Source organism: Balaenoptera physalus, assembly GCF_965194825.1.
Source record: "Balaenoptera physalus genome assembly, chromosome: 7".
Taxonomy (NCBI): domain Eukaryota; kingdom Metazoa; phylum Chordata; class Mammalia; order Artiodactyla; family Balaenopteridae; genus Balaenoptera; species Balaenoptera physalus.
Genome location: NC_138886.1, coordinates 69999569 through 70013439, shown reverse-complemented (window position 1 = coordinate 70013439; position 13871 = coordinate 69999569). Strand labels below are relative to the sequence as shown.

Sequence of the window (13871 nt, the reverse complement as noted above, 5' to 3'; positions counted from 1 at the left end):
TGCCACTCAGCTGATTGTCCCATGATCCCTATAATTCCCTAAGCAATGGATAGTGATAAGGCAGAACCAAAATAATTCCATGCAGATACAGAAATAAAGCATGCACTACAGCCAATAAAGGGAAAATGAAACCTAAACCAACAAAGTGTGTTTTCAATTTGCTTCAGATCTTAGCATATAAGCATGAAGAAAGAGAATGATTAAGTAACAGGTGCTTTTTTATGATCAACAATATTACTTTGTATTTATAGAGCATTTCACATTTTCAAAACATTTTCCTATAGATTATATAATTTGATCCTCACAATCTTCTATAAAGTTAGCAAAGCATTCATTTTTACCTTCATTTTACAGGAAGGGAAAATAAGATGATAGGTTAAGTAAGTGTCAGGTCAACAGTCACAAAACTAATAAGAGGTGAAGCTGGGGCTACAATCACTGTAGCTAATATTGCTCAATCACCTCATTTTATAAACAAGGACACAATGGTCCAGACAGATTAACTGAACTTCCCCTGGTCACATACTCTGCAATGAAAAAAACTAAGACCAGAAACTCACGGTCCTCCATCTTCAGCCAATGTTTATTTTACTACAACTGTAGTGCTTGACTCTGGTTACACATCAGAATAACTTAGAAAGCTTCCAAAACGCTGATACCCAGGACCCATTCCCAAGCAATTACATCAGAGGTGAGGCCTATACATCAGTATTTCTTTTTTCAATATGTGTGTGTGTATATATATATATATATATATATATATATATATATTTAAAGTTCCCCAGGTGACTCTAATGTACAGCCAAGGCTGAGACTTATATCTAATGTATAGCTAAGGCTAAGACTTACACTATATCATGGATTTCGCATGAACAATTGATATAAGAATCAACTCTTGAGTTTTCTAATCATTTTTTATTTCTCGAACTTACATAATAAAACCAGGAGAAAAGTTGTCCTCTGGGTTGGTAATGGCTATCGACAATGACCAGAAGAGTATCAAACACCATGGAAACCCACGCTTTCATTGAAAGGAAATTAGGTTGAACCTGCAGATGAAGGGAAACATGAAATGATAATGGGAAAAAAGAAAAAACCTAAACTTTATTTCTAGAACCAGGGTACAACCTCCTTCTGTATGAAAGAATGAAGTGCTGTTATTAAAAACTAAACTTCATCTGCCAGGACTGCATGAAGTAGATAGGTATTTGACAAATACACATCCTCACCTGTGCCCCAACGTGAATAAGACTTACCTTTCATACAAGACTTAGCAGAGGTGAGAGGATGAGGGCTGCAAAACAGAACAGACCTGGGAGCTCCGTAGAGCTCTCCCGTGTTCAGTGAGGGTAACATGGTGGTTAAAGGGAGAGATCTGCAGAGAAACCAACTTAAACTTTCTCATTTCTGACTTGTCATTTCAATAAAGCAGCTGACAAAATGTTTTTACCATCTCTAGCATTTCTGCTTACTATCACTATACTTATCACTCAAGAATTGTCACATTTGCCTAGGCAAGTAAGTAAGAAAACATAAATGATCTTCAGTCTGGAAAAGAAGAGGAAAGAGAATGCAAAAAACAAAACAACGACAACAACAAAACCCAGCTCAGTAAAAAGAGAACTTGGTTTAAAAAAAAAATCATTCATGAGGGACTTCCCCGGTGGTCCAGCGGTAAAGGATCCGCCTTCCAATGCAGGGGACACGGGTTCGATCCCTGGTCGGGGAACTAAGATCCCACATGCAGCGGGGCAACTAAGCCTGCGTGCGTGACAACTACTGAGTTCGTGCACCTCAACGAGAGGGCCCACGTGCCGCAAACTACAGAGCCTACATGCTCTGGAGCCCACGCGACACAACTAGAGAGAGAAAAAACCCGCACGCCGCAATGAAGAGCCCATGCACCACAACTAAGACCTGACACGGCCAAAAAAATAAAGAAAATTTTAAAAAAAAATCATTCATGACCATGGATGTCAAAAAACATTCATTAACTCACATGGTAACACACAAGTGGTTCAAACTATAAAGGTCGATGAGGTGTTAAGAAACCTTGGAATTAATTCCTTGAATCAGACAAGACCTTCTTCTTAAGATCTTTAGTTGTTGGTCAAATGCAGGTTTGAATGAAGTTTGAAAACTTCAACTTTAATCAAATAATGACATCTTGAGTTTATATTGAGCAACAGCCAAAGGCAAGGTTATCAAGAATAAAAGCAAAGCCCCATCTTTGGCTTGTGAGGCTTCTCAATGTTTTGTGTACTATGTGCCACAGCACAGGACAAAGGTTGTGGGAATGAAGAATAGAAGGGCCTGGAGCTCAAACTCTGAGCTAGACCTCCAGTTATTACTGGGGCAAATGACCTGTACAACTGGTCATCTGACATAACACCAAAACAAAGGGATCCTAGGAAGGCATGTTTACTTTTAAGGTTGTAGGTCTACCTAGTATGTTGCCTCTGCTAAAGTATTCCACGGCTCTTTCAAAGATATGAAACATTTCCACTCTAAAAAATTTTCATCTTTCTCATTATTAAAATAAGATTCTGGGCTTAAAGGTAAATTTTCATATGGTAACTAACTACATTTTTATCCTTCATGCAATAACTCCTTGGCCTCCTTCCCTTCCCCACATGTAATACACATTTGTAGCTTTTGCCACACAGCATTATTCTCTTGTTTATTGGTAATAGCACCCTTTGGGGAATTCCCTCCTCCACGATTTAAAGCTTGGTTAAATGCTCAATCAAGCTACTCATCCTACCCTGCTGAAGGTGTAGGCATGGGACCCACGGGATTCTGAATCTTAAGTGAGTGACGCAAAGACAGTAAATGACTATAGCCGATCCATCCCAGTAGGGGCGGTCTGCTGAGATGGTTCATCATTACCTGTGCGTGGACTCCCCAACTTGCCTCCTGTTCTTCTCCCAACTCAGTTTTTAAGCTTTGCCTTCAATTCCATGGGATTCCAGATTCCTTATTCTCCTAGTTCCTTTTTAATTTAAATTAGAGTTGGCTTCTTGCCCAAAAAGAACCCACCAAAAAAGAACCAAAAAACCCTACCATGAAAAAAGAATACAAATGGTCCATCGGGCACTCTGTGGGGACAGAGATAGGTTGAATAGCATTGAATAAAGCCCAATTTTTTGCAGCAAGAAGTGACGAAGTATATACTGATGCTGATGATAATAGTTACTATTATTGACTATTTACCAGCCACTGTGCCTTACATATATTACTTCATTTAATCCTAACAATAATCCTATCTGGTAAGTATTGTTATCCCCATTTTACAGATGGGGAAATAGGCTCTGAAAGGTGAGGTTACCAACAATAAGCCACAGAGCTAGTAAATGCAAGTATTAGGATTTAAATCTAGGACTCTCCTACTCCAAAGCCTGTGTTTTTTAACCACTTGACTATATTGTCTCCAGATAATGATAGCTACCAGAAAACGGGGCTTAAAAGAAGAATAAATCCATGCCTTTTTATTTTGACAGATATGAATTATCTGAAAAAGTACATTGGAAATCAACATTGGCCAGCTTGCCACATGTTTAATTAAGAAATAAATGCCTTGCAAAAAATGAATAGGCACTTTGTCACTGACATCTACAATTAAAATGCAAAGTGCAATTTTTTTCAGTCAGTAAACACTGCTTATTTATCATTTTTTTGACATCACTGTTCACTTTCAGTAAGCCTAGTTAACCTCCTAAGATTGGTTACCATGATGTAATCACAAAAAGACAAGCCCTGTTGCATAAAATTGGTACCTTCAAATGGAAATGACCACTTAACTGTGATGGAGAAAGCAAAACAGAAAAGCAGCGAAGAAAAGTGTTTTAGAGGACACTAAGGCTTACGGTATAAAGATGCATAGGGTAGCACAGCCAATGACTGTAACCTCCTAAATTCAGGGCCAGGCTTTAGCAGAAGTCTCACTTTTCACACGTTACACAACCAAAGGCCAACTGGTTCTAATCACCCGTAACTCACCTCCAGGACCCCCTCAGAGTCTGAGGAGAGGCTGGCTTCATGTTTGGAAACGACGACAGCAAGGCTGCTTAAGGCTAACAGCGCGTTGCCTTTGACCACTGGGCTGTCTCTGTTTAAAAAGAAAAAAATTCCAAGAGAGGATTTGGGGGCATTAACCAGGAGAAGAGAAGGTGCTATTATAGGGAGGGCAGATGAGGTCAAAAAGCACTTCCATCCCTTCACAGAGCCTTGTAAACACAGGTCTGTTGGTTCCCTGATGCCAGCAGCTTCTTTCCTCCTTCTGACACTAGTGCTGATTTTTAACTCTTCTTATAAATGTATGGTCATTATGCTTTGGGTAACTTAAAAAAATCCAATAAGATCATACATCTAAGCTTCTTCTTCCTAAAATTTTTATTTCATCATTAGACCTTACATTTCTTCTTCTTCGGTGTCATCTCTGGCCAATATAAAAATGTATTGATTTGTTTTGGAAACACAGCAAAGGACAGTTGTGTGAATAAGCCCAGCAGAATGGAACTGGCCCCTGGCTTTTCTAAAGCACTGGTGTGTGGAATCAGCTTCTAGTGAACCACTTCAGACGGCACACTTTAACAGCAACTCGACACGCTGGCGGCTTTCCTCCGTCATTATCATTTTCCCCTTCTTTCTCTTAATATGCCAAAGCCAGCAACCTTGAAGTCTGTCTGTAACATAATTCAGAAACCCTAGATAAGATGCAAAAAAGGCTTGTTTTTAGACTATTTGGATAGAGTTGTCTTTTTATATCACTCAAATGGTAGTTTTCTAATAGTGGCAATAAAATCTTAAGTTTGACTTACGAATTCGGTATCAAGAAAAGTGAATCTTTTAAATACACTTACCACTGGAAAATGTACATTTAGTATTATTCCATAATTCCAAAGTGAGCCTATAGAATAAAATCCGCAGTGGGACACTGACGATATGCTCTTGGCTTGCTGACTTCATCGTAACAGAACTCAGGCAACACAGCACCCTTACCATCGGAGAGTTCAGTTCTCAGGGAGTTCTACGATTGTGGGTTCCCATAAATGCAGAGAATGCTCCCTCATACCTGGACTTGAGACCTGAACTTTAATCAGTGTGTACATCCAAGAACTACTCCCTTGCTTACCCAGGTGCAGAAATAGAACAGATGGACGGAATGAGGAAGATTTCCAGCCCTGCTCCCCATGCAAGCCTAGTGTCTCCAGCCCTAGGCCACAGTCATGACTGAACATGTGAGTTAGTGAGTCGCAAAAGGTTAGTATACACCTGTGTTCCTGCATTTTTGTTTCCATTTGGTAAGAATGGAACTCAGGACTTGCCATTATCAAGTTCTATCAATCCATCCATTCCTTCCTTCCTTCTCTCTCCTACTCTGGGGTGATTAAGCTCAGTGAAGGCTTGCTCTGCACTCTTGATCATTTTGTTCATCTCTTCTTCGTTCATTCCTCCATGAGGCCCGTCATACATTGATAAGACAACAACATTTACACTGAGGGATGGGGCAGGGGGAGAAAACAGAAAGGAAGACTTGAGGTTGAAGCAGTTTTGCAGTGAGGATTACTGGGAATTCCTATAGCTAACAATAAAACACCAGGAAGCAAGGCAAGATGTGGGCATGCCCAGGTGCCCTAGCCAGAAAATCATTTAACAAAATCAAAATTAAATCCTTTATTTTAATATTCTCCCTTTCCTTTAACTGAGAATACCTTGAAGCCTGTTCTGCTACAAAGTGGTCATGAATCCCTGAAGTAAGATTAAAAAAAGTTTTAAATTCTCAGTGAATTTATCACCCTGGAGAAATTCTTAGATGGTCAACAGAAATTGGGTATCAAAATCTTTTCAAACAAAATTATTAGTCAAGATGACATAAAAAGTGTCTTTTTAACCCTGAAATTCTGAAAGAGGATTTAGCTTCAGTTTTAAAACAGTGCCTCAAATCACTGTATTTCAAAAGTTTCTCTGGTCTTGACATTCCTGAGCATGTATTGTTCTTGTAAAATGGGGTAAAATGTATTTAAAGTCACTGGTAATTAGATCTTTGGATGCAGACTAAATGCACATTTGGACATTAATCTTTGAATAGGAAAAACTAGTCCACAGTCACAATGCACGCTTAGGCCAAGTTACACATTTCATAAAGGTATGGTGACTAGCTCTCTTTTTTTTTTTTTAACATCTTTATTGGAGTATAATTGCTTTACAATGGTGTGCTAGTTTCTGCTTTATAACAAAGTGAATCAGCTATACGTATACATGTATCCCCATAGCTCCTCCCTCTTGCGTCTCCCTCCCACCAGTGACTAGCTCTTGAACATCTTTTCATTCCCCACATGCCTTGCAGTGAGTTATGGAGAGAAGACACTCCATACATACACAGTGAGACAAATTCAAGGAGGAGCTGGCCAGGTGAAACTCTAGAATAGGTTCAGCAAAAACTCTTCACCTTGTTGATCACATAACTATCCCCTACCAGTCAAGTAGCAGTGACTAATTTGCATAATAACATGTCAGCATCAGTGCAGTATTTATCTAGGCAACACCACTGACATTTTAATTAAATTGTCCTTTGAAACAAACAGATGCCATTAACCTAATTAAAAAGCTCAAGGAAGGATGAGCTACAATGATGCTTTCTTAGGGACAAAGTATTACATTACATATTAGTAAAGTGACCCAATCCTTTGGGGATTTTTATCTTCAGGTTCAAATCTATTTAATTATTAACAATGAAAATAAATTTACATCAATAATCAGGTTTTGTCTGTGTTCTGATTCTTAGTCCTATCCCTGATGCTTTTAAAAATGCTCTCAAATGAGCAAATCAGTCTAATCCTGTGACTAGTGTTTTACTTCCTACATTTAATTTATGCCTCAGAATAAAATAAGCCCTACATTGGCCCAAAGTAGCCAGTGGCAGCCATGGTCCAAGGAATAGAAGGCTAAGCTGGCAGGAGATGGTGATGCGGTCCTCACATGATTGGAGGAAGTCAGTGGGAAAAAGTAAAGAGAAGGCAGCAGAATGATCTTTTCTTCCGCTCTATCATTAATCTCTCAGCCTCTGGACCTTAACTATCTCCTGCTCACTTGCTGTCATGCCTAGTATTGTCAGGATTGCTTTAATAAGATAAGGTCTATAAAATACTTGGAAATATTTGATGAAAAGGTAACACCATGAGAACATAAATTATTTTTACTCCATACCACTGAGAATGTGAACACACTCTTTCTAGGTATTAGTCATGAAATGATGCTTTGCAAATCTAAGATTAAAGTCTCGGTGAACTAAAATTTTAGAATGGAATCTGCCAAAACTACTGGAGAGGCAAAATCACAGTTTGTTTTAATAGAAAGCTACTAGTTTCTTCAGCATTTGAGCTTTTGTTGCAAATGTCAGAGCACTGTTTTTAACAGGAACTAAGTAGACTATATAATAGAACAAACTATGAAAGGTAAAGGTCAAAGGCAGCCCCCCATCCCAGCCCCTCCTCCCCTCCAATAAGCAGCTGAGTGCTCTCCCACTGTATCTGCAATTCACCAAACTAGATAAACAGACACAAATGAGTCCCTATCAAAGCCTCTCTGTACTTTAGTTTTCATTTTGTCAACAGATATTTCCCATTGCCCCCCACGGAATTGAGTGTAGGGGAGGATTACCACTATATTCAGAAGACACCAGGCTGAGTAGTGATCAGGTATTGAGATCAGGTTTTAGAGCGAAGTACCTGCTTAAGAAATTGCTGGTGGAAAGCGAACTCTAAGGTAGGTGGTGTTTTTTGGTTTTTGTTTTTTAGGCAAAATCGATGTAGCTACAGAAGGTTCTAGGACATGAGAGAAATAAACTGTAGTTAAATATTTCTAGATAATATAGACTTTCAATACATATGAAATTCTCTGGGTCAAAGGTATATCTATATTATTTGGTGAATAAGAAGAAAGGAAGTCAAACAGCAGCAAGCTAAGGCTAATAGTGAAAAGGAGAAGTGTATGTAACTGACATGTAACTTACTACCAGGAACAATTAGGCAGCTTGCTAACAAAGGGACCGGAAGAGACTGTTCAAGCAAGTTCACTAAGATATAATTTTCTTAGTAAGAGTTGGCTTAAGATAAATAAAAAACCTCAAGGTAGCAACACTCAAGTTATTTTTGTTAAAACAACCATAAGGATATGATGGAAATTGCTTTTTTACTGGGTCTTCACATTAGTTTTTAGTATTAAAAAATTCAATATTTAGCTACCCTGGGCCCAATAACACCAGGAGAAAAAAAGGAGGTACTACCTTAAATTATTTACCGGTTCACAGTTGAGATTTAATCATCTGTTTGTAAAATAGACATAATTCACATTAGCAAAGATTTTTTTCCCCCTGTACTAAATCAGAATCCTTTAAATCTAAGCCAAAGCACAGGGCATTTTGTTAGGTGTACAGCATGGGCACAACTTTGATGTAAAGTTATGTGCCTATACTGGTTCCTCCATATTTTCACAGAAAGACATGTAGTAAGAATTAACTGAATAAGAGAAAGGATAACAACTGATTTTTTAAAAAAATAACTGAAAAGTCCTTTAAATCCTTAAAGTAATGAAATGCCAGAAAAGGAGAAATTGTTCGTACCTGTGAGGAAAAAAACTATTTATAGAAAATTCCTGGTAAGAGAATAAATGAATCTTACTTTGCAGCTGCTTTGGTGACCTCATCAGTCAACATGTCTCGAACCCTGTGATACAGATGGAAAATAGGTATGAGAGTTTATAGTAGAGCAAGAAACCAATCTTTTTGCTTATTCATCAATTAATAATAACCTCTGGCAATGACTCCAGATCTTAAAACTTCCATGTAGAATTTTAGTGTAAGGTGAAAGAACTGTCATAAGGGCTTCATTTCCAAGACAGTTTCATCTTCCTAGTCCTTAGGTTACTTAGTAGATGCAGGGAAGGAGGTGAATGCAACTAATGTATAGGCAGTGTTTTCATGGTGTCATCTCTTAAACTGAGTGCTGGGTATACAAGTGTCCTTTATATTATTCTCTGTGATGGACTGAATGTTTGTGTCCCACTGCCCCAAATTCACATGTTGAAATCTTAACTCTGAATGTATGGTATTTGGAGGTGGGGCCTTTGGGAGGTCATGAGGGCGGGGCCCTCATGAATGCAATTAGTGTCCTTATAAGAAGAGAGAAGAGAGACCAGAGAGCTTGCTTTCTCTCTGCTCTCTGCCATGTGAAGCTACGAGGAGAAGGCAGCCATCTGCAAACTTAGGAAGCAGGCCCTCACCAGCACCAGGTCTGCTGTCATCTTGATTAAGGGTTTCCCAGCCTCCATAACTGTAGGAAATAAATTCTGTTGTTTAAGCCATCTGGTCTATGGTATTTTTGTTGTAGCAGCCTAAACTGACTAAAACATTCTCTCTTTTCTGCACAAGAGCTCACCAAAACAGCAATTTACTGCTTCCAAATTGTAGATAATAGAATTGTCACTATGTATGTATACAAAATAAAATTTAAAATGTTCGCTATGGTATACGTGAAACTAATATAATGTTAAATGTCAATCATACCTCAATAAAAAAAAAAATGTTGGTTATAAAATTGAACTAAAAGAAAATACTTAGATTTGTGGATTTAAAGGAAGGTATGTTCAATTAAAATATTCACAGTGTTTTTCATATAAGAGTCTTGCGATAAAGTGAAAAACAATCATTGACTGCCAAATTTATATTCTGAAGATGATATCATAAACATGTTCACTATACATTTTGAGTTTCAGAAATTCAAAGTTTTTATAACTATCATAAAAGTTTTGCAAATATAACTGTATTTGCAGTTGAAATATAATAAAATCTTAGCTATTCAGCACTCTTTGAGAATGAGTCATTCTTAAGAACCAAGTTTTTCAGATAGTTGCAAACTGCTCCTTAAACTTGTACTTTATAAAACCATTTGACAGTAAATTTCTCTAAAACGTATTGTCCAATCTTGGTCTCCCTAAATGGAGTATAGTGCATTCAGTGTATTCTTTTACTGGTCAACGTGAAATATTGACAGATGATGACTTGCCTGTACTTCTAGGTAGGGCCACACCCTCCGTTAGTTCCCTCCTCCTACCTACTCTCCCTTCTCTCTGCTGCATCACCAATTTTTCCTTCTCCACTTGTATTACTCCCCTTAGCTTGTGAACACACTATAATATCTACCATCTTAAAAGAAGAAGCCCTCCAGCTACTGCCCCATTCCACTGCTTTTCACACATCAGAACTCATTTAGAAGAGTAGCTTATACTTATGACTCCAGTTTATCTCTTTCCACTCTCTAGACCCTTCTATAATTTGGCTTTTGTTCCTACAAAACAGCACCTTCATGGTCACCAGTGACTTTCAAAAGGCCAAATCTAATGCTCAGCTCTCAGTCTCCATCTTTTGTAGTCTCAGAGCAGCATTTGACACAATCGGTTGCTCCTTTCTTGAAACACTTTCTTCCTTCAGCTTTTAAGGTGGCTTTTACGATTCCATTCTCTCTTGGTTTTCTTCCTACAACACTAATCTTCCATCTGCTTTACTGGCTCCCTCATCATGTCCCCCATTTCTAAATGTTGACGTGCTCCAGGGCTCAGTCCTCTGACCTTTTCTCTATCTTTACTCATTCCCCAGATGATCTCATCCAGCATTGTGATTTTAAATGTAGTCGATATGATGATGATTCCCAAATTTATATATCCAGCCCTGACCTTACCCCTGACCTCTAGACTCACAGTCAACAACCTACTTCATATCTCCAAACTGCAGGTCTAATTAGGTATCTCAGGCTTAGCAAGTCTCAAACCTGATTTCTACCCTAGACAGACATGCTTTTCTATAGTTTTCCCCATCTTAGTAAATGGGAACTCCATACTTTTAGTTATTCACAGTCAAAATCTTGGAGTTATCCTTGACTTCCATCTCTCTCTCACATCCTTCATTCCATATGTCACCATGTATATTTGGAAGAGTACTGCTAACAGACCACTCCCCAAATTATCATTTTCAGAAGATGAAATTAAAACTATGTGTAAAGGAAAATAGCAAATAGGAAGCGAAATCCAAATTCTTAATCTCTAATCTTAAATCCAATGTCATAACGTTTTAAACTGCATTGCTATTTTTTAAATGAATCTAGGAAATGTAACTTAGAATAGAATTAGTTAACCGTAATGTGTACATGTGCGCACGCGCACACACACACAGCTTCTGCTTTTCTACATATGCCAATTGTTAGTAAATAAAAAACTGAAACCAAGTAACCTTTGAACAGATTTTTATATTAAAGAAACCTGTGGCTACAGGCAAAGCTATTTAGATTCTGGGCACTTTACTTAGATTTAGGCTGCTGCAACATTAATCTGACAAGGTATTCATCACAACCCATGTAACAATTTAAATTGCTTTTAATGTGCCAGCACTTACACATTTCTAGATAATATAGTGGGAATTCACTGGGGGACATATGCCAAAGAAATTAAAGCCTTGACATGGTAAAATTGCTCCTAATAATGAAGATGTCTTGCAGAGGGAGGAGCAGGGGAGTGGAAGGGTATTCCTTGACTAAATGGGAATAACTCAATTTTCATTCAAAAGCATATAAAATAATCAATTATAGGGAAAAAGGGAAAAACAAACCATTTTCACACTGCTTTAGAAAACAATAAAAATATTTTAAAACCATGAATAAAGCGCTCCTTCTTTGATCTGGGGAGGAAATAGAAAATACACCTATCACATCTTCAGCCCTTTGCCCTTCAGGCTCATATAGAGGTTAAAATTCCAACATTAAAGCCTTTAAAGTGGTCACCTTCTCCCTCACAGTTCATTTCCCATAACAAATAATGAGCACAGAAAGCCATCCCCTTACCAGAGCCAGGCTGTGCTTTTTTTGTATTGCACCTCCTCAGGTCCTTCTTTTCCATGTTTTAACTGCAACTCCAGCTCTCCTATCCTCCCCTGCAACAAGCACAGCATCAATCAGCATGCAAACTCTATGGCCAAAATTATCTTAAAATTTCTTTGGAAAACACTTAGGTAACAATCCTTTCCCAATTGGCCTTAGGTGTTTCTGATAAGATATCAGATTTTGACAGAGGATGTGTGAGGAGAGAGAATTATATCACTGCTCAGGGATTTCCACATTCACCAAATAAGTATATCCTGGAGAAGTTGTATGTTTGGCAAATTTAGTGCAGAGCACTTCATTTGGGGATATCTATTAAAAGCAGATTTGAAGTCCATAGGTCCTAATCAACAAATCCCCTATATCGTAAAAATCTGCCTGTGTCAGCAGCTGACAATTTCAACTGACATGATACTAATATTGGGGTCTGGGTACCAGTATTCTAACAGAATGGTAGAAATGAGTAGGAAGTATATAACACTTAAGATTTAGGTAATATATAACAAAAGTTATTCTCAAACAGATGCACATTACATTTCTATTTCTTGACTAAACTTATAGATATAATACTCAACCTGTACCATGCAATAAAAATATAGCTAATATTATCATCCCTTTAAGGGCAAAGCCTTCAAATATATATTATCTGTTCTATTTTTTTACACTGAGGATTATTTTGACCAGATGCTTTCCCCTCTACTCCATCACCAATTACATTATTTAAATGTAATTAAAATTCTGGTTTATTGATATACCCTGAACTGAACAAGAACTCAAATTGCACATTGCATCACTGAGTAATACCAAACCATTTTCAGAAGTGGTCGTGCGGCTCACATTCTCACTAGCGGTAAATAAGAGTTCTGGTTGCTTCACATCCTCACCAGCATTTGAAATTACCAGGCTTTTAAATTTTTACCATTTTGGGAGGTGTAAAATGGGGCCCATTATGGTTTTAATTTTCATTTTACTGTTTACTGAGACTGAGCATCTTTCCAGATGTTTAATGACTATTTGGGTTTCCTATTCTGTCCATTTTTCTATTGGTTGCCTTTTTCTTATTGATTTTAGAGTTCTAAGGTGTGCTCTACAGAAGAAAAATTAATCTCTCTATATATTCTAGAGAGGGAAGCAATATAGCTTTAGGTTAAGGATGTGGGCTCTGGAATCAGGATGTCCTGACCTAATGCCATTTCCACTTACTTGCTGTGTAAGTTTGGGCAAGTTACTTCACCTCTCTAAGCTTCAATTTCCATTTGTAAAATATAGCAAACACATAACTCATGGTATTAGAGCATCACATAAAATAATGTGGAAAAGTGTCTATTTAGTGCAGTGGCTGGTACCAAATAACTGCTACCATTACCAGGTTTGCTGTCAAAAACAAACAAACTCCCCTTATTATCTTCTTATAATCTATTCTCTCATGAATATATCTAAATCCTTCTTGAAATAATTCATATTTTTAATCTGTACACTCTCAAAGAGTAAAAGGTTCCCCAAAATGTAATATCCAGACTATAAAGTTGCATGTCCTTGTATTTCTCTCATATACTCTCAGTTGCTAGCCTGTAAGCTCATTGAAGAGTACAAGGATGGTTTTATCCATCTAAGGAGTCCCTGTATTTTGCAAAACCTCCAGCACACAGTGCCCTGGGGCTCACCAGTTCAGGCACTCTGAGATCTGATGGGCATTCTGTTCACATCCTTCATAGTTTCTATTTATTTCAATCATGTTCATCCCCATCTCCGTGTTTTCAATGATAGAATCCTGACCCTTTCATTCTCCCTCTGTCTCTTGGAGCAAGGTATCAGAGGTGATCAAACTGGCAAGATACTGATATTAATATTTAATATTGATAGCAGCCTCCCAAGAGGGTAGGCAAAATAGAAAATCATGTTTATTGCCTTCTCTGTTTGTTATGCTTCTTAAATCATACCTCT

The 13871-nt window shown here is 37.9% G+C and overlaps 1 protein-coding gene across 2 annotated transcripts in view; it reads right to left on the bottom strand.

Annotated features, from left to right (window-relative positions):
- FOCAD (focadhesin) overlaps positions 1 to 13871 on the bottom strand; it is a 309592-nt gene that overhangs the window by 69575 nt on the left and 226146 nt on the right. For both annotated transcript variants that reach the window (XM_082470462.1, XM_082470463.1), the window contains exons 23-26: positions 11892 to 11980; positions 8682 to 8726; positions 4000 to 4108; positions 933 to 1049 (exon numbers count right to left, since the gene is read on the bottom strand). In XM_082470462.1, coding sequence (XP_082326588.1) covers positions 933 to 1049; positions 4000 to 4108; positions 8682 to 8726; positions 11892 to 11980 — 360 coding nt within the window. The remainder of the gene's footprint in view (positions 1 to 932; positions 1050 to 3999; positions 4109 to 8681; positions 8727 to 11891; positions 11981 to 13871) is intronic.